General features: G+C 41.8%; 1 protein-coding gene across 2 annotated transcripts; it reads left to right on the top strand.

The window, feature by feature from the left end:
- Positions 1 to 458: 458 nt before the first annotated feature.
- Positions 459 to 20016, top strand: alkbh3 (alkB homolog 3, alpha-ketoglutarate dependent dioxygenase). Of its 2 annotated transcripts, none has more exons than XM_080736393.1 (10): positions 459 to 503; positions 2106 to 2210; positions 5303 to 5385; positions 6227 to 6261; positions 6396 to 6443; positions 7109 to 7212; positions 10020 to 10108; positions 10524 to 10733; positions 11732 to 11830; positions 18409 to 20016. In XM_080736393.1, the coding sequence occupies exons 2-10, from the start codon at positions 2123 to 2125 to the stop codon at positions 18532 to 18534; spliced, it is 882 nt and encodes a 293-aa protein (XP_080592519.1). In that variant the 5' UTR covers positions 459 to 503; positions 2106 to 2122; the 3' UTR covers positions 18535 to 20016. The 2 variants fall into 2 exon arrangements, with proteins under 2 accessions (XP_080592519.1, XP_080592518.1); XM_080736392.1 differs by having other exon boundaries at positions 5285 to 5385.
- Positions 20017 to 20349: the final 333 nt, after the last annotated feature.

Here is a 20349-nt window from a genome sequence, read left to right as displayed (position 1 = left end):
TGGGATAATCTGACAGGGAAAACGGAACCATTAAATGTTTCCATGACTGCCTGTCGGAATTATTTTGGCGTAGAGCTGAGCTCAATCCTGTTGGTGCCGGTTGGTGCGCGAGGAAGCTATTCGCAAGCTTGTCTATGAAGGGAGCGCTCGTTTTATGGTTAGATGTCACAGTTATTGTCCACGACGCCCAGTTATTGTCCACGACATTGCAAGCGGCGCGAAGCCCAGCGGACCTTGGTCCTGCTCTTCGCCCCCGACCGACGCAGGCACACCGCAGGCACACCGCAGGCACACCACGAAGCCGTGGTGAATGCAATCGTTGGGTTTTGGTGCACCTCGCGCGGTCCAAGTGACTACAACCGAGCGCTCCCTACGTCCGGTTCAGCCAATCACAGGGGGCTTGGGGGAGACCGGAACCAGACCGGAACAGGGACAGCCTTGCGTATACGCCAGACGCGGTTGGTGCTTGCTTTTGGATTGTTTAATCAGCTGACAGCTACTGGGTGAGCACTGAGCAATGTAATGTATCAAACTAACTGTCATGAACAACGAAATCGTTTCTCTATGGAAATAGCTAAATAATAAAACGTTGACGCTGACAATCTGGAAACTGTGCTTATTCATTAATTGCTAGCCATGTAGCTGTTAGCACAGAAGGTGCATGGAAGTTGTTGGTTATAAACATAGATCGTGGAAACTGGAGAGGTTCCAAATGGGGCTTAGTTCATTTCAGAAAAATCAGGTAGAATTCCCCCAAATGTGGAGAAATGAGAATAATGTACGTGAAGATACCCTGTCCAATTATGTGAAACGTTTTGGGCTTTTAAAGTTAATTCAACAAACATGATGTGTTTTTGGGGGATTTAGCCTAAGGTCTGGGATATGTGCTCTAGACTGAGCACTGTTGTCATGAATATACCGAGGTATAGGAAAAAGTATAAAATACATTATTCAGCCATCATCTATATTAATTTGTACCAAATTAGTCTTTATTATATTTTATTCTGTCTTTCTTGTCTGGGGTAATTCTCCAGTCCTTGAGCTTAGAAATCATCACCAATGACTAGCCATAAATTATAACTACCAGGAGATGTCGCTAATATTCGGACGTTATAACGTCCGAATATTAGCGACATCTCCTGGTAGTTATAATTTATGGCTAACCAATGACCATCCTGTATAAACTATAGTGCAGGGGTCTTCATCAGGGAGTTCCGGGACCTTTAGGGGGTCCTCAGAGTTACTACAGAGGGTCCTCCAAATCTTTGTGTGATAGAAACCTTTTTTTCTCCTTTTTTACATTAACCACTTAAAGGTGATACACCATGAAATTTCACTTTTCCTATTTTAAAACCTTTTTTTGGGGTCCCACTAGCACCTTCTATCCTCACAAAGTCCCATTTCTGACCGTTGTGTCTTTCTCTGGTTTTGAGAAGGCGAAGGTTAAAAGTATCCCTCCCACGGGTTCTCAAAACAGGCTATCCAGATTTGCTGCCGATTGTGACGTCATCATAAAAAAAAAAAAAAACTCAAACCTTTTGAAAAACGTTTTTGGGACATAAACAATATGACATAAATACTTTTTAAATGCATGGTGTATCACCTTTAAACCCTTGTGTCCATATTGGGAGAACGTTAGCAAAGAGCTTTGGTGTAGAGGGGAAAAAGAGCAGACTAAGTACAGAGTGAAAGGTCAAGTTTATTAAGTATTGACAGTTCATGTGGTTATCTGAAAACACAAATTGACATGAATCTAAAATACACTGATCGTGCTGTCAAACAATGAAGCTATATGGAATCTATGAAAAGGTTGTGGGGGTACCTGCTTCATCTCTCTCTCAACTAAGGGGTCCTTGACCTGAAAACGTTGAAGACCCCACACAGGGCCTAGTAGTTATTTCTGTCCACATTCTCCTTGTCCATCTATACATGGCTACTGAACACAGCTAAATCTGGAGGGTTAATGTAACTCAAAGTCTAACTGTAAGGGTAAATCTTTACACTTTCATAGTTACATTTATTCAGATTTGTGCTGTGTGTATCCCCCAAAATACTACAATTGTTGAAATTATGTGTCCTCTCATCCCTTCTCATCTGTGTTCCAGCTTTCTAACTAGATTTGATGTCGGATAAACGTCAGCGTGCCAGAGTCCAGGGCTCGTGGGCTACACAGCCAAAACACGTGCCGAAACAACGGCCACATCCAACAGGTTGGTTAGACCAGTGTTTCTTAAAACCTTTCGGGCTGCGACCCATCAAAATAATCTTATTTGAATCGGGAACCCCCACCTTGACAAGCACTTGGTACTGAGTTTAGGCCTTACATCTATTTTGACTCGGTTCCACAGAATCACAGATACATATTGTGACAATAGCCTGTATACTGGTGATGTGTGGGTCGGATTCGTTTTGTACCCGTGGTGCCCGCCCCACCACAGGAGCCCAAGTGTCAATGCCTGCACACTTTGCTGTAGGATGGCATCCCATTCCTCAAACAGGATTTGTTGCAAGTCAGCCAACGTGGTTCTGTTGATCACTCTAGCACATACAGCACGCCCAAGCTGATCCCAAATTAATTAGCCCCATACAGCTAGCTACACCAACATTCAGATGTCACAAAGTGCTTAATAAAGTCTCACACGTGTCTAAATACGATACGCCCTACTATAATTACCCGTAGCCTCCGTATTCTTTAATAAGAAGCTTTTTTTATCCGATCATTTTCTGTTTCCCGTGTATTTACGGACCGATTGTTGCAAGGCCACGCCCACATCTCAGTGTCAATAGATGCGGTTGGTGCGCATGGGTAAAACCAAGGTAAATAGGAGGTAAAGATACCAACAACACTTTCGCTATCTCGCAATTCCAACCGGGAGATTCATCGCATCATGGGTGCCAAACTGCAGCCAGAAGTTCGGTATAATCCACTGTACCTGTGGAGCAGCCTGAGAGCAGCTCATGAATAAACACTATTTCTGAACAATTGAGACCTTTATAACATACTCGGCTCAGGAAAATAAGAGAAGGCTTGTCACAAAAAATGTTCTGCTGTGTTGATATTCGATGTGTGCACTGTGTCATTTTATAGCAGTAGCTAAAGGGCAAAAAGTATGTTTCTAAACGTGCCAAGTATCGCGAGACTGTCCACCGTTTCCTGTCTGGGAACCAAATCTCGGGATACTTCGGAAACAGAAACGATTATTATTTGCTGCTGTTATTATTATTTCATTATGTACTGTGCACATCGAAAAGCAATTGATTGTAAAAATACCTTTGATATGTTTTCTTTTATATTCCTGAAAAGATTATATGACAAAGGTCTCAGTCGTTCATAAATAGTGTTTCTTCCAGGTTTGTTCATAAATAGTGTTTCTTCCAGGTTTGTTCATGAGCTGATCTAGCCGGCTCCATTCACTGTCACGTATTTCATCGCACTTCCGGTGCGAGTGCTGGCACCCATGGTGAGCGTCATGGCCGGACATGGCGCATACCCCGTTGTCACATGATATCCCTTCCTTCCATACATTCCTTAGTTAAAACCAGGATATACAAGGAAACAAAGAACATGATTGGATAAAAAGGCTTCTTATTAAAGAATACGGAGGCTACGGGTAATTATAGTAGGGCGTAGCGCAGGGGTTAAAGTTCTCAGTCCTGGGGACTGATTTCAGTCTTGAGGATTCCATAGGGTCTGTTTCTGAGATCAGTGCAGATCTGCAAAAACATGAATAAATAAAATAGGGTCTGTTTCTGAGATCAGTGCAGATCTGCAAAAACATGATTAAATAAAATAAGGGGGAGGTGTAGCGATGGCCACGGCGTGAATGACAAAGTTGTCAAAAAGTCTAGTGATCTCCAAACTAAAAAGCAGTTATTGCGACCGTAGGTCGCATTTACTACCAAAACCTCCACGGGCTGTCTGTGAGTGAGTGAGTGAGTGAGTCAGTCAGTGAGTCCGTCACACTTTTGCCCTGCTCATATCTCCACAACCGTTGCCCCCATCCATGCCAAATTTTGCACACACACTCCTTGACTGCCAAACTACAACCTCCAAGGACCCCCGGAGCCCCAGGGACCCCCAGGTCCCTGGGGGACCCCCAGATGTAAAAAATGACCAAATGTGCTCACACGTCACACTTTTTCCCTGCTTATATCTCCGCACCCGTTGACCCGATCCATGCCAGATTTTACACACACACTCCTTGCCTGCCAAACTACAACCTCCAAGGACCCCCGGAGCCCCAGGGACCCCCAGGTCCCTGGGGGGCCCCAGATGTAAAAAATGACCAAATGTGCAAAAATGACCACCCCAACGGGGCTGCTCACGGGGAATTCCCGGGGACCACCGACTCCTGGTGCTCCAGAACGGATGCAAAAGTGGTGGCGCCCCCAGTGGAGGACCCCCTGCCACTGCAGCGCACATAAAATGCCGTAACTCGGGCTAGGAGCGTCCGGGAGAGCCGGGGCCGGTACCTATTCGTCCTCCAAGGCAACGCGGAGACCCCACCCCTCATTTCTCACATGGCCCTATTCTAGCGCCACCTTCAGGCCGATTTTTAAAACACATTTTTGGACACTGCTCCTACAGTTTTTGCCCTAAAATCACGAATATCACTACACAGCATGTCTACACTCATGTCATCAACATGGATCAGGAAGATTTGGGAAAAACAAATTTTTGCCCTATTTGTGGAGATAAGCCACCTACGGTCGCTTATCTCCCGATTAGGGAGTCTTACTGGTAATTTCAAGATATGAGTATTTGAATTGTCCAGACAAGCAATAGAATACAACAGGACTTCAGAAGATATTTCTATAAAATAAAGCATCTTTGGCACACATACATTCAGTGAAAGCAGTTCAGAACTTCAGGAGAAAAATAAATAAAAATAATAATATAATAATATAATTATATATACATATATAAAATGTGTGCGCTGCACATGCCATGTTTCACGAAATCCCATATTGGGACATGAATAATTTCAGTCTTGTGATTCTTTTTGGCTTTAACCCCTGCGTAGCGTATTTAGACACGTGTGAGACTTTATTAAGCGCTTTGTTTGTGAAATCTGAATGTTTGTGTAGCTGTAAGGGGCTAATTAAGTCGCTTCTGCCCGTAACCATGTCAACCCGGAACCATGGCGGCTGTGAGCGACCGTCATGTTTCAGGACAACTGCATAGTAATGACTGCAATTCTCATTATGCTTTTATTTGTTTAATCCGACATTCTTTTTTATATTTTGATCCAACAAATGTCTGAGTCCTGTCATTCTCTCAAAGCTGTCTATTCTGCAACAGCTGTTCCTCCTGTGAACGCCATCCCAGCTGCTGGCTCTTGGGGAGGTGGACAGAGGACAGTTGAGTTTCATCAACCTGCCAAGGTAGAGAGAGGACATGACAACATGATGTTTTCAAATTCCTTTCAATGTTTGAAAGTAGTTTTATTTTGAATGTTTTCAAAATAGCAGATCTACAAGCTTACAACATGTCGTGATGGGACGTGATCATACCGTACTAATATGGAAAACAGTGGCTTCCGTATGCATCTGAAAATGGTCAACTGTAATGTTGAGTAGACTGTGTGATAAATATACAGTAACAGACCGCTGCTATGGTCCTTTAACCTGTGTCATTAGATGCCTGCTTTCAGTAAATAACTAGATAAAAAATATGTTGAATTACGTCAGTAAGAGAAAACTAACAATATTGAGTCATGTTGAAAGTAAATGTTTGGTCTATTCCCTTTTATAATGAATTGAAAACACATTGAAACCCCGGACCCCACTTTGAGAACCAATGGTCTATATTATTGTATTCATGTGATATGGTCTTAACCATAGTGCTTGTTCACCTGTGCCAAAAAAGTAACAGACCACCTGAGGCAAAATTTGCCCAGGTGTTCTGTTATTATATGCTAACGTGTAGAAGTTATTCACAGCTAAACAAATATCAATGACTGTACTGTAAAAGTACTTAATTCATGGACGTAGTCCGGTTTGTAATTAGCAATGCATGGTAACAAAAATATGTTACTGTAGCAACAGTGTGTGTGTGTGTGTGTGTGTGTGTGTGTGTGTGTGTGTGTGTGTGTGTGTGTGTGTGTGTGTGTGTGTGTGTGTGTGTGTGTGTGTGTGTGTGTGTGTGTGTGTGTGTGTGTGCGCTCGTGTGTGTGCGTAAGTGACTGACTCTTTCTAATCTTTGTATTTTTTTCCTTCACCGCAGCCAGTTAGAAATATTCCACCAGAGAAGTTGATAGAGTAAGCAACCTGTTTACATTTATTCTTCTTTTTGCCGCTCTCATTTCTCCATAGCAATTTGAGTATTTTCTAAAATATGACCAACACTACCTGTGTTAAAGTAATTATGGATGTATTGTATTTGCTTTACATAGACAGGCAGGGGACCATGAGATCAGCCATGGCCCATCGGGAGTGTCCAGGTGAGTCCAGTCTACCTGGTACATTACAGAGATGTACAGCGGATCAACTGGTGGGGACAAGTATCCTTTTGTGAAAACTATTACGTTAAATAAGCCATAGTACTGTCAATTTAGAAAACTGAGCATACAGTTTGATAACACCCTGCTTTGGATTTGAAAAACATAGACATGCATTCAGGTCTTTGCTCTTTGTCATATGACATATGACATTTATTTTCTTGTTCCTGACTTCATATTTTATATATGCTACTCCAGTCCTTACTGTAATAATGTGTACAACACCATAGTTCTATCCATTTAATGGTAATTGCAGTCCCAGTGCAGTTAAAGTATAATAGATAGCTGCCACACCATAATTTTCTGTCACGAATGGTAGGCCTACACATGGTCATATTTTTATCTAGAACATTGATCACAAAACTTGAGATTTCTTTTCTCTCCAAGTGGCATATTAGATCCACTAGATGGCAGGCACTCCCCTGGTAACTGTTGAGACTTGTCCCTCAATGCTAGCATACTGTATGTACATAGTTGGTTGAATATTGCACAAACATAACCATTTGTCGGACATGGGTTGGACTCAGGGTACTGTGTGTGTGTGTGTGTGTGTGTGTGTGTGTGTGTGTGTGTGTGTGTGTGTGTGTGTGTGTGTGTGTGTTTTCCAGGCTGCATCTGCTCCCTGGATTTCTGCCTCAAGAAGAAGCTGATTGGATGTTCAGCAAACTGTTAGCAGAGCTGCCCTGGTCCCAGAAAACCAACAACAGACAAGGTGGGGGACATCATTGTAATCATGCAAACGTAGACAATTCATTACAGATCTGCCGTTTGTGCTGCGACTCGGCAACGTTCTCCAAAATGTAGCCCCAAGTCAGAAACTTGTTTTCTTAAACTGTAAAACCAATTGGTACCTATTTATCAATTTTCAATCCCTTTTCATACATCTCTGACCTACTGTACTGTAGCCAGTGGTGGATAAACCCCAGTACTGGGTCACGTATAGATACTGGTCAAATATTGCTCAGCTCAAGTCGCATAGGGACACTTGGTGAACTTTTGAAGTCATATCGCCCAGCTCTACTTCTTTCTCTGTGTCTCAGACCATCTCTCTGTCCCAACTGCTTCCAGGGGTGTCGCACCAAATTCTGGGCCCTGGGTTCAAGGATTCAATCACATTTTGTGCTTTTACTATTGAAAAATAGCAGATATACAAGCTCACAGCGCGGCACCGAGTGCCGCGCTGCGAGCTTGTAGATCTGCTATTTTTGAAAGATCGATGAAAATGTGTGCAAGTCTTTGAATTATTTCAAATCCTTCTAAGGTTTTTTGAAAAACCTATGTTTCTATGTCAGTGGTGCTCAAACCTTTTCATGTGAAGAACCCCCAAAATGATACGTATTTGGCCACCGACCCCCATCTCGAAATATTTAGTTCCAGGGACCCCCCAGAAACAAAATTTGATTTACAAATGTTCGCTTAAAAAGTACATATATTCAAAGATTTGCACACTTTTTCATGACTTTCCAAAAGTAGCAGATCTACAAGCGCGCTGTGAGCTTGTATATCTGCTATTTTTCAATAGTTAAAGCATAAAGTAGGCCCCTCCACCTTGGGCCCTGGTAACTCACTCCCAATTCCAGTCAGGGGCATCACAAGCAGTCAGGGGCATCACAAGGGGCGGGGGTGCCCTTGTGATGCCCCTGACTGCTTCAGCCATTATCTTGCCATAGAATCTGTTGCACCCCCCCTCTCCCTCTTTTTTTCCCCTGACCTCTCTCCTACTCTCCATACCTTATTTTACTCACTCCAAAACAAAACTCAGTTTTTCCACACAAAGTTTGAAGGACTCTGCATGGGTGGAAAACAATCCTCCGCCAAACGGCTGTGTTGATGTTTTCTCCCCGATAACATCTTTTTATGGGTAGAGTGCAGCGTTTTCTCTCTGATAAATGAAAACTCGGAGGCTGGGTAAATATTTATCCCTGGGTCCCGTGCATTACCCAGCACCATAAAAAGCCAGGGGCCTGTGTTACAGCCATGACAAGTGTTTTGGTTACATCGTGTCCCCATACCAAGCCTTTGCCAAAACACTATTCATTTGCAAATATTGGTTCTAGGAAGAGGGCTTAGAGGCAGGCAGGGAGGGAGAAATAAAGAAAGGGATGAAAGAGAGAGAGGGAGACGCAGATAGAGGAAGAGAAATACTTTGCTGTGACTTAGAACAAAGAAACCATTACTCCTTTATACAAGAATAGAGATATATTTGAGCCCCCAACTTACAAAGGATTCTGTGTAATTAACTGTCTGGGAAAATCATCCATATTATTCAAAACTAATACAAAATGTTTTGGCACAATGACTACCTAGATAGGCAGAATCAAGGACTGGTTAGCATTAAGACTTTGCATGCACATTCCCAGTAGGCCAAGAAGACTCTTCGACCACACATTTTTCAAATCGGCCTATGATGGCGCTATACCAGGCAGGCCATAATCTTGAACTGTGACTAGATTTTTTCTTTGAAACACTTTTTTCCCCCTACTGCTCTGATAGATTTCGTCCAAAAACATTATGACTGGAGTTGTGTGATAAAATATATCGGCTATGATGATTGCCTTCCAGATTTGTGCGCGAGGGGCTATTTGACAAACATGGAAATAAGGTAGACCTCAAACCTACAGCTCAATTGATTTGAATTGAGATTCCAGAGCAAGGGAGAGAGACGGCTGTAATAGACACACAGGGAGAGAGTGAGAAGGAGCCATACAGAGGTACACAAAGTGAGACAGCTTCAGGTCTCATTTCTCCTTCTCCCATATTTTTTTCCAAAATGCAGAGATGACTAAATATTTATATTATGAAGCAGACGAGAAATGCATTCAGGATGAGAGTGAGAGACATTATAAAGAATTGCGAGGGAGAAGCATAGAACAGAGTGACTGTTAGAGAGAGAAAGTTGGATCACTGGGGACATGGACTGTTTACGTTCCTAGTTCAAGGAACAGATAAAGAGATTAAGGTCGGTCTAATAAAACTAAACACACCTTCCCTAATCCTTTATGGTGCGTTGGTCTGAAATAAATGCTTCTAACTAGTTTTTCATCCAATAAAAACAACACCATGTTCAGACCAGGAGTGTCTCTGAGAACTGTGTGTGTGTTTGTTTTCCTTTTGTCAAGATTAAATTGCTGTAACTCAACTACTCTGGTAATAGGGCAATGTACCTGAGAAACTGCTCTGTGTGTGTGTGTGTGTGTGTGTGTGTGTGTGTGCGTGTGCGTGTGCGTGTGCGTGTGCGTGTGCGTGCGCGCGTGCGCGCGTGCGTGCGTGCGTGCGTGCAGCTAATTATGGAATCTGTGCTGAGCACATTCGTCTTATGGCATGTGTGAAGACAAAGTACAGTTTTGTAGATGGCCTCTATACTGTAGTTCAATGAATTTTGAGCCTTTGTTATTTATGTTACAGGTCATAAAGTACATCTTCCTTGCTGACTTACTACATGTACATGCTAAATTCCCCACTTTCTTCCTTCCTTTCATTGAATCATTGAATGAATAATTTACTGTATTCATGTTCCAGGTGAGGCCTACCAGGAGCCCAGATTAACCTGCTGGTATGGGGAGTTGCCCTACACATATTCTCAGTCCACAATGGAAGCCAATGCACAGGTAAAAGGTACATGTTACAATATTATTGTAACATGTATTATATATTATATCGAACTAGTCTACCTGCCTGTATGTTTCAAGTTTATAAATTAAACCTATCCCTAAAAGAATCTATCTACTTATGTGACACTTCAGGGGCTCCATAGTTGGGCGTAGGTTTGTTCCCGCTGGTTTTCTCCGCTGTTCCAGTCCATGTGTTGAATTTAGATTCCCCCAGACTGTGACATTCAGTAGGCAGAGATCTCTGATCGACTAGAATTTACAAACTCCCTGTCATTTTGATTAATATCGACTTCATATTCTCTCCCACTTTAAATATCTCTGTGATAAGACTTTCCAGAACCCACTTTGTCATTAATTGCAGTAGGTTGACTATAGGTGGCTGGATCTCTTTTTCACTCTCTCTTTCTACCAGTGGCATCCATTGCTGTTGACGCTGCGTGGTGAGGTGGAGCGGGCAAGTGGGCGGAGCTTCAACTCATTGCTATGCAACCTGTACCGGGACGGTCGCGACAGCATCGCTTGGCATAGCGACGACGAGGCATCGCTGGGCTCCATGCCAACCATCGCCTCCCTCAGTCTGGGAGAGACCCGAGTGTTCAGCCTCCGTAAACAGCCTGCACCGGTGAGGAGAGACGGGTTAGGGGTAATCTGGGTTCCCAGAAGCTTTTCTCTTTCGCCACTAGGGGGTTGAGTTACTGTACTCTAGGCTTAATCTGGGTTCCCAGAAGCTTTTCTCTTAGGTTAGGGGTGGTTCATAATTAGGGTTTTGAATTAAGATTCAGATAGAACTGGTGTGTCTATTGAAACATGGGCTGATTAACCATTAGTTTACAGTAGTTATGTTTCGACTTAAGAAATAACATCAAAGGTCATATGTTATTTTTCCATTACAGGTGTTTCATTACAAGTTTTCTAACTTGGTATCTGTCTGAGCTTATGTCTCTATCTCAGGGGTCTTCAACAGGGGGACCGGGACCCCTAGTGGGTCCTCAGAGTTACTACAGGGAGGCTGCCATATCTTTGTGTGATAGGATCATGTTTTTTACATTAATCTGCAACACAATTGTAGTGGGGGTCCCTGCTTCATCTCTCTCTCAGATGAGGTGTCCTTGGCCTAAAAACGTTGAAGACCCATGCTCTATCTAAGTGAATGCATGCTACATGAACTGTTCTTTTTCATTCATACTAGACCCTCCAGAAAAACGCAGGCAAAAATCCTTGATCATGCAGACTAAAATCATTGATTATGCGGGCAAAAATCCTTGATTTTGCGATGAAATATGTGTGGTTTTATGTGCTTTTATGCTGTGGAATTGCGGAATATGCGAAAAGTTGCGAAATCTGTGACATGCGAAATATGCAGAAAGTTGCGAATTATGCGAAAAGTTGTGAAAAATGCGGGTTTATGTGATTTTATTCTGTGAAATATGCGGGTAGTTCCAAAATATGCGGGTGAAAATACGCGATTATGCAGCCTTTTTGAAAATATGTTACCCCCTCATAATCTGCAGCATTTGGCTGATTATGCAGGAAATTATGGGATCGCATAATCGCATTTTTCTGGAGGGTCTATTATACAGTGAAAGGTGTTATTAGCTAACATTTATGTGTGTGCCACAGGAGGAGAATGGCGACTACACCTATGCGGAAAGGATCCGAGTTCCTCTTAGCCATGGAACTCTATTACTAATGGACGGGGCCACACAGGATGACTGGCAGGTAGGCTACACCATCCAAAACATCAGAACAAAAGTTGAATATTTGAAGAAAAGAATAGAACACAAAACAAATGAGCGAGGTCCTACAGCAGGGGTTTTCAAAGTGGGTGACGGGGCACTCTGGGGTGCCGTGACGGCAGTCCAGGGGTGCCGCGAGATAATTTGATAATATTAGAAATTTATTTGGACATTTAAAAATATATTTAGTATCATTTTAAACTTGAAGTACAAAGTTATTTTCAGTCAGTTCCAACCAAAATGGCCTTTATCTTGCTTTCCTTGCAACATAATTGCTAAAATATGCTATAAATATAAGGTGCTGGGAGTGAAAATTAGGAATATAATAATGTAGAAGTGCCTCGGATGAAAATAAATATTTATAGGGGTGCCCTGAGCCAAAAAAGTTTGGGAACCCCTGTCCTTCAGTGTGCACAAGAAACATGGCAATGGTCCAGCGATGTCCCAGATTAGCTCCAGACAGATAGACACACACACACACACACACGGCAGGCCTGTATTGTGTTGCAACTCATGTTGTGACCGGTTGCGTTGCATAGCATTGTGATCTTGTAGAGGGAAAAACGAGGGGGCTAAGGTTAGACAGCTGGGGTAGCCCAGTCAACCCAAAGTATACAGGGTTTAAGTTGTTAAAGTTGTCTTCGCTCAACCTCACCTCATTAAACAGAGGACAACAAAATAAGTCACAATGTGTTGCTGTTGTTAAGCAACCTCATCACTCATAGTCATTATAGTCATTCACTGCTCTGCCTCAGAAAAAGAGAAGTTACTCTTCCATTTTTGGTCAAACACAGCTGCGAGAAATGTGTTGGGTTCCTGCAGTGTTTGTGTAGCCTATCCTAAGAATAAGTAGAGATATGAAATCTGGGCTGTTTTTTACTAGCTTAACACTTATGTTGCAATGATTTTTTCTCTTCAATGTCTCGCGTTGCCATGGTTACCATAGACTTCCATGTAATTGTGCAAGTGTGTAAAAACTGCACGCCCATGCCTAGATGATGCACCACGTGTGTAGATGCTGTTCACAGCTTTCAAACAAAAAAATCCGCTTGGAAATCCGTTCAGGCATTCATGATTTATCAGCCATTATGTTTTCTTCAGATGTAAACAAACATGGCTGCCATGTTTGAAAGAATGGGTTGGTATGGGGGTTAAACATGCAATTTCGCGATCGCGATCATGCCTAATACATTTCTGGAGGTCCAAAACATTTTTTTGAAAAATTCTTTTTTGAAAAAAAGTTTTTTTTTTTTTTTTCAAAAACGGCCCAAACTCGGGAAACTCGGGGTTGGCACAGCACTAGTACCAATACAAACTCGGGAAACTCGGGGTTGGCACCATATGTGTTAAGAATGTGTGTTGGAGGGGAAACTGGTGCATGGGCATGTGAGCATGACATTGATCCCATGAGGGAAATTCAGTTGTCCTGGCAGTAATGCAGTAAGAAAAACAAAAAATAGATAATAAAATAAATATACACACACGTAGAGAGAGAGAGATTGATTGAGGGAGATAATGAATGAGACGTCGAGAAGGAGGGAGAGGGAGGTATAGAGAATGTACTGGAGATGTTACAATGGACGTGTGTTTAAAATACACCTAGAAGTGCAATGTGCATAGGAGATGTAGCGTGTATCAGTACAGTCAAGATTGACAGGTGAAGGGTTATGGGTCATGTCTAGTCTTTCCTCACTCTCTGAGTCGTGATCATACATTGAGGGAGGTAAAAAGTGGAACCTGACCTGATTATTGGTTTAGCCGATATACAGTGTGTATCTGCCATTATATGACTTCTTTGACAATATCAGTATCGGTAATTATGCAGCCGATCTGATGTGCGATCAGCACGACCCATGAGCTTGTGATGTAGACTGGCTATTTTTGAAATGTTTTGAATAGGGCTCACTGCTTATTGACCAGTTCAGTGAACTTGTGGTTAGAGCGTCGGCAGATTCGGCATTGGACCGAAAAATATGGCATTCTCGGTCGGGCTTTAGCAAAGAGTGAGCCTATGTGGTATGTGCCTGGACCACAAGGCCAGCGGACACCTGTTCTTTTCTATAAAAGAAACATTCTGCACGCGAGTCTCACATGTGTGTCTGTTTACATCAGGTCTTTACTGTGACACAAACCCACAGCCAAGTAGGATGTAGTGTGGAACACCACCATACCATGGACTAGCACAGGTTAGACAGATTTCCAGTTCCACTCTGTAATTTTTGGAGACTCTTATGAAGGTCTGGCCATTACTCTCCATGGAAAGGCCTAAATGTCAAATGTACGTATACTTATATATCTACAAACTCAAAATGCATCACTAGGCATAATATGCATTGTGAGATTGTAGATCAGCCATTTTCGGCATTCACTGTGGTGTCTAAATTTAGGCATTTGGTGTTTACATTAGGGCTATAGTTATAGATTATTAGCGAGTATTCAGTCAATTACTAGTGTATGATTAACCGTGGCAGCTGAGAGAGACTGAAATATGAAAAGAACGACCAAGTGTGAGAGTTATCGGGTCTTTCCTCTGCTGATTCTGTCAAGCCCGTTCCCTTTGCTGTGGTTTCGCTAGATAGCAGGTAGGGACAGTGGGAAATCTTGTTAATCCATTCATTCATGTGCGTCACTAATTAAATGACGAGGCATTTGGCTACCTTAAAAGAGTCGTACTTTACCGCCCGCGCTTCATTGAATTTGTTCACTTTGACATTCACAGCACTGGGCACAAATCTGGCTTCTGCTCAGCTGCTCCTCGGCTGTGGAATGCCCTCCATGACCATCTGAGAGCACCATAGTCCGTTGACACCTTTAAAAGGGAACTAAAAAGCTTTCTTTTTAACAAGGATTTGCCTTGTGTGTTTAAAGAGACAGAGCAGAGAGAGAAAGAGAGAGAGCTAGACGAAGAAGGGGGGCACAGATGGTTTTATAGTGATGACTAGGGCTGTCACGATTATGACATTTTACATGACGATTAATTGTCACTCAAATAATTGCGATTAACAATTTAATTGTGTTTTTGTTGTTGACAATTACATTTCTGTTTGGCTTTTAGGCTTTGAAGTTGTACATGGCAGATATGACACATAACCTAAATATACAAAGAAATGACTGACATATTTGACAACTTTATACTTAAAAATCACGCCCGTGTGAAGTGGAGCTGTGTGTGTGTGTGTGTGTGTGTGTGTGTGTGTGTGTGTGTGTGTGTGTGTGTGTGTGTGTGTGTGTGTGTGTGTGTGTGTGTGTGTGTGTGTGTGTGTGTGTGTGTGTGTGTGTGTGTGTGTGTGTGTGTGTAGATCATGTGTACCGATTTTTGTGACATTTGAAGAAAATATGTAGGAAAAGGAGCAAAAAGTGTGTTTTGGAGAAAATTCAAGATGGCGGAAAATCTATCCTGGCGCAAATGGGCGTGGCCTATATGGGGAGATGCGTCTTGACCCAAGGAATCCAGGGAAAAAAGAATTTTAATTTTCCGATCTACGGTTCAAGAGTTACGGGGCAAAACGTAAAGTGGGCCGTTATAGCGCCACCATGAGGCCGAGTGATGTAATTATTTTTCGATTCATTCTTAAAATCATTATGAATCTCCTCTCCGAGGTTTGAAACTGTAGCTCCTATGGTTTACGAGAGAAAAATACTTGAAAGTGATTTCTTGCATTGTCCCATTATAAGTCAATGGGGACAATTAAGCGTTGTTTTTTGCCGATTACGTCGGCATGGTAATGCGGATCGGAACGAAAGGTAATAGAACACCATTCCCGGCCGAGCCGCACATTTTGATGTATATATTGCGCGAGTGGCGTAAATGCTGCGGCACTAGTTACGCGCCGAAGTCAGGCTACATACAGACACACAGACAGACAGACACACAGACAGACCCACACAGCCACGTATAGGGAGCTGCACACAGCTCCAAAAAGAACATTGATAGTGGAAATAGCAGATCTACAAGCTCACAACACGTCGCATCACGACGCGTTGTGAGCTTGTATTTCTGAAAATGAATGAACATTTTTCAACATTCACGATTATGACGATTATGACAAAATAATTGCGATTAGACGATTATGTAATAATTGTGACAGCCCTAGCACAGATGGTTTTATAGTGATGACTCCCTCAGTGTGTCTCCTGAAGATGTCATCTCTCCTTCAAGTGCTTGCCAAGACAACCGGCCCAAACATACTGTACAGTACCTCTTGTCTCTCTGGTGTCCATGACACCTTAGTGCATTCACTGCACCTCAGCCAGCAAGAAAGGGATTTGAGCTGAGTGATAAATAGGTATTCAGGTCTGTCCATGTTGCTGATTCTGGATGCTTTCTGCTCATGGATGTGTTGTGCTTTATGGTTATATTTCCCTGACCTTTAATGCTTAAGGACTGACTGATCACGGGTCATGAAACCCAAAATCACTTTCTATAAATATATATTATATCAATGAGTCACTTGTGATAGGGAGCAATGGTATGGTGCAATTTGCCCATAGGCTTGTTGATTCAGAGCTTTTTGCTGTTTCTGTAGCTATTTCTGTGTACTTCCAGTTTCTGGGTAGAAAATAAATGTTTGGCACCACTCATTACGTATTTGCTCACTCTGTTCGATTTCTGCGAGGTGACCTAACTAGTAAGACGCCTCAGGGCGACAGGCGACATCTGGCCAGTGATGTATATCGGACCAGTTACCCATATATGGAGATCCATGTACTGTATATAGTACATCCCTTTTATGCCCATACATGGAGATCCTTGTCTGAACCAGCCGCACAGATAAGGGCTGTCTTTTTCCATATATGGGCATTCCCTTATAACGTCCTGTTAGATATGGGCTTAATATTGATGACATCAGGGATCTCCATATATGGGCATAAAAGGGGTTCTGTTAGAGTGGTTCCCATGACATCAAAACATACAATATATTTTATGCCCATACATGCAGATCCCTATCTGAACCTGCCACACAGATATGGGCCATGTCTTGGCCATCTGGCCAGTGATATACATCGATAGAGATAGATAGAGTTTATTTGTCATTGTAACAATACAGTACAGGTACAGGCACAGTTTCATTGTCAACGATCAACTCATTTCCAAAGCACAGTACAGTACACGTACAAGCACATTCACAGTACAACGAAATGTATTTGTGCATTTAAGGGTGCACGGCTGCTGCCATTCTATCGTATATGCTGCCATTCTATCTTCATATATGGGCATACAAGGGATTCCACCTGTGATATCACTTGTGATGTCACAGTGATGTGTCAAGGGAACCAACCCATAGACTGTAAAAATGTATACACACACACAGCTTCATGTCTACACGCAGACAAGCTGTGACATCTCCCATGGTAAACTGCGACCTTCGGTCACAATCAATATTTGTGTGTTTTATATAGATTTGATCAGGGTGGCTCCCAGAGCTCCGCGCCGGTGTTTTGAGCAGATGGAAAATAAATCCAATGGTTCTGATGTGAGGAGATCAATAATACTGTTTAGTGTGGCAAAATGTTTAGTGTGGCAAAACATACCACACTACCACCTTGTACCACCATGTCCTTCATAGCCCTTCCATCTGTCACCTGACAAATTGCTTCCACATAATACTTTACCTCCTGTTGGTCATGTGTGTTTGTGTCATTGATGGGAACAGGGTGAGGACAGAGATTTGCCCTGAACCCTGTCTCATATCCACAACACAAGACTGTGTTGAATGTTGAACTAGTTGGCTAATACCTCAGACATCTGTGTTTGTTTAGAATTTCCAAAGATCATCAGTCATCAGATAGTTTTAGATGGAAATACAAAGGTTAATGGAGTTAAAGGTTGACTCACATTTGTCCTAATTTAGCAAGTGTTTGTTTGTGTAGAATTTCTTGAGTTGAAAACACCAAAACAAACTTTTGTGACATGCAGCAGGCATGCATGCCATGCATGCATGCATGCATGCACGCAACTGTACAGAATTATTTTATTTGTATTTTAATTTTGCTATTTTATCCCTATTCTTAATAATACCTTTCTATCGTTTTATTTAATTAGGGGCCAAGCCCGAAGGGCGTAGCCCCTATCGTATTCATAGACTTTCATATTCCTAGAAGTTTTTCGCATAATCGCAGTATTATCTCAACCGTGCAGTTGTTTTTTACTAAACTGGGCAATATGCCATACAGCAAAGCCCGAAGGGCGTAGCCCCTATCGTATTCATAGACTTTCATATTCCTAGACGTTTTTCGCATAATCGCAGTATTATCTCAACCGTGCAGTTGTTTTTGACTAAACTGGGCAATATGGCTATGCCATACAGGAATACATGAAACTCACAACCATTGGCCAAAGGGTGGTGCTATAGCACTCAATTGAAAATCCAAACTTTTAACAGGTATAACTCATAAATGCATCTTTACTATAGAGTCTAGAACAATGGTTATGATCAGAATATAGCTTATAGCCTATAGCTTACTTTTTTTCCCTTCTTTTTTTAAATATGCTGCTTTGACCCTGTGTCATGCTCTCCCCTCTATCTCTCTCTCTCTCTCTCTCTCTCTCCTCCCTCACAGCATCAGGTAGCTAAAGAGTACCACGACCGCGGCCCACGTATCAACCTGACCTTCAGAAACATCTACCCTGAGCCTGAGGACCACAGACAGGGTACCAAGCTCCGCTACACCACCCAGCAACCATAAGCTCACCTCTGATGTCAACCAGGTTAGACTCAGACACCTTAACTGTATGTTAGATGCAGACTGACAGGGACACAGTGTTACCTGGGTGGTAAAGAGGGCTTATGCCACATGCCGTCACGTTGGATGTTTGAGTCGGTGATGAAGTAATCATAAGGTGACTCGCACACACTGAAGACATTGTTTTTCTTTTTTGAAAAGCAGAATATCGGCTGTGAAGTTGTTGGATTGTCAGATGCTTTGGAGTCAGATAGAGGGCAATTTGGAAAAATAACATACATTTAATAGCTGCTGTCATTTAAGCAGTTGACATTGCTCCTTATTCCATAGCATGAGCAATAAATAAAGCACACAGCATTATTGACACCTTCATATCTCACCCACTTAACAACCAATACGATTTTGTCCCTTCTGGCCAAGGATTCGGAACCCTGCTATAACAAAACAAAAGCATCAAGAACTGTCAAACCCTCCAAATATACATTAGAGCTCCTAAATAGTTCCTGACAATCTGTCACTGCAATACAACACGACCACCACAGTTGTTGTCTTTGTTATATACATTATCAGTTGACTGCAGTGTGCTTATGATGATTGATGTACAAGACACGTATCAATAAATCATCATAAATAAATAAAAATCTGATTTATCAAGGAACTATAGTGAGGAATGGAACACAAATTAGTTGCAATCTACAGTAGTCTATGAAAAGGGAATATGTGGGACAGACAGATTTTTTGGGGGGATAACTGGAGTTAAAATACAGTATAGAAAAATGTATACATGAATACTTTCTAATAGTTGATAATGTGACATAGGCACACCTTTTTGTTTTCTGCAATTTGCCTTAAACATGGTCACTTTGAACCAAATGTTGATTTAAGTAACAGGGTTCAGTTTGAAGTTACTCAAGGCAATCAAATGTCAGTTTATGTGCATTTATTTTTATTTTTATTTATTCTTTGACCTGTTCCCAGAGTTGCTTTTTGACCTGAAACTGCACTTAGTTAATTTAATAATCTCTTTTACAAGGTCTGGGTTTGTTTATGTGTGTTCCTCTGGGAGAACTACTGTATAGCTATAATATACAGTGTAGAAGGACAAGGAAAGTGAACGATTTGATCCATTAGTATATCCTGATGTTGTGCTTTATAAGAATATGACTTATCAGGAAAAAGGACAGATTCTAGTTCATCCTAAGTCCACTGAGGAGGCACAAAGCGGTTGAAATAATGATCAAAAACTGTTTACTGAAGCCACTGTTGGTGTATTATAAGTTATTATAAAAACCTTTAATAACCATGGCATCTCTATTTTGGTCATGTCATAATATGCAGTATAGACACAATTTTCTAAAATAGTGAGAATAGCTGATCTACTACAAGCTCACAAATATGGGCTTTGAAGATCTGCTATTTTCACTATTTTAGAAAATTCATTCCGACAAAGTTTAGCCTTAAATGGTTAAATCTTTAAGTTATATTCTCTGTTGGCAAAGCCTTACTGTATGTGGTTGTGTGATGACCTGATCTGGAAGTGATTTGTAACATTAAAGCCATAAATGAGGCATTCTTGTGTTCAGTGGTTTTGAAATAAACAAGATAATTGTTCTGATGAGTCATGTCTCATGTCTAAAAAGATAAGCATTTAACCACGTTCAACTTGGTGTCCCTATTTTGGGCTTGTCATAGGCAAACATTTTCAAATGTTTTCTTTTTTACTTTTTCTTTTTTTTAAGATAAAAAAATAAAACCTTTTTGGGGGGCGAAAAAAGCAGATCTACAATCACAATGCATCATTATGACGTGTTTTGAGCT

The sequence above is a fragment of the Nannobrachium achirus genome (genome assembly GCF_963921795.1).
Source record: "Nannobrachium achirus genome assembly, chromosome: 11".
NCBI classification, from domain to species: domain Eukaryota; kingdom Metazoa; phylum Chordata; class Actinopteri; order Myctophiformes; family Myctophidae; genus Nannobrachium; species Nannobrachium achirus.
This window is presented reverse-complemented; position numbering and strand designations above follow the sequence as displayed.

Bases quoted from the DNA above. Each gene is read 5' to 3' on its own strand.
- alkbh3 (XM_080736392.1), top strand. From the start codon at position 2,123: ATGTCGGATAAACGTCAGCGTGCCAGAGTCCAGGGCTCGTGGGCTACA. The intron at 2,211-5,284 runs GTTGGTTAGACC...ATTCTCTCAAAG, and splicing joins ACAACGGCCACATCCAACAG to CTGTCTATTCTGCAACAGCT. The intron at 7,213-10,019 runs GTGGGGGACATC...TTCATGTTCCAG, and splicing joins GAAAACCAACAACAGACAAG to GTGAGGCCTACCAGGAGCCC.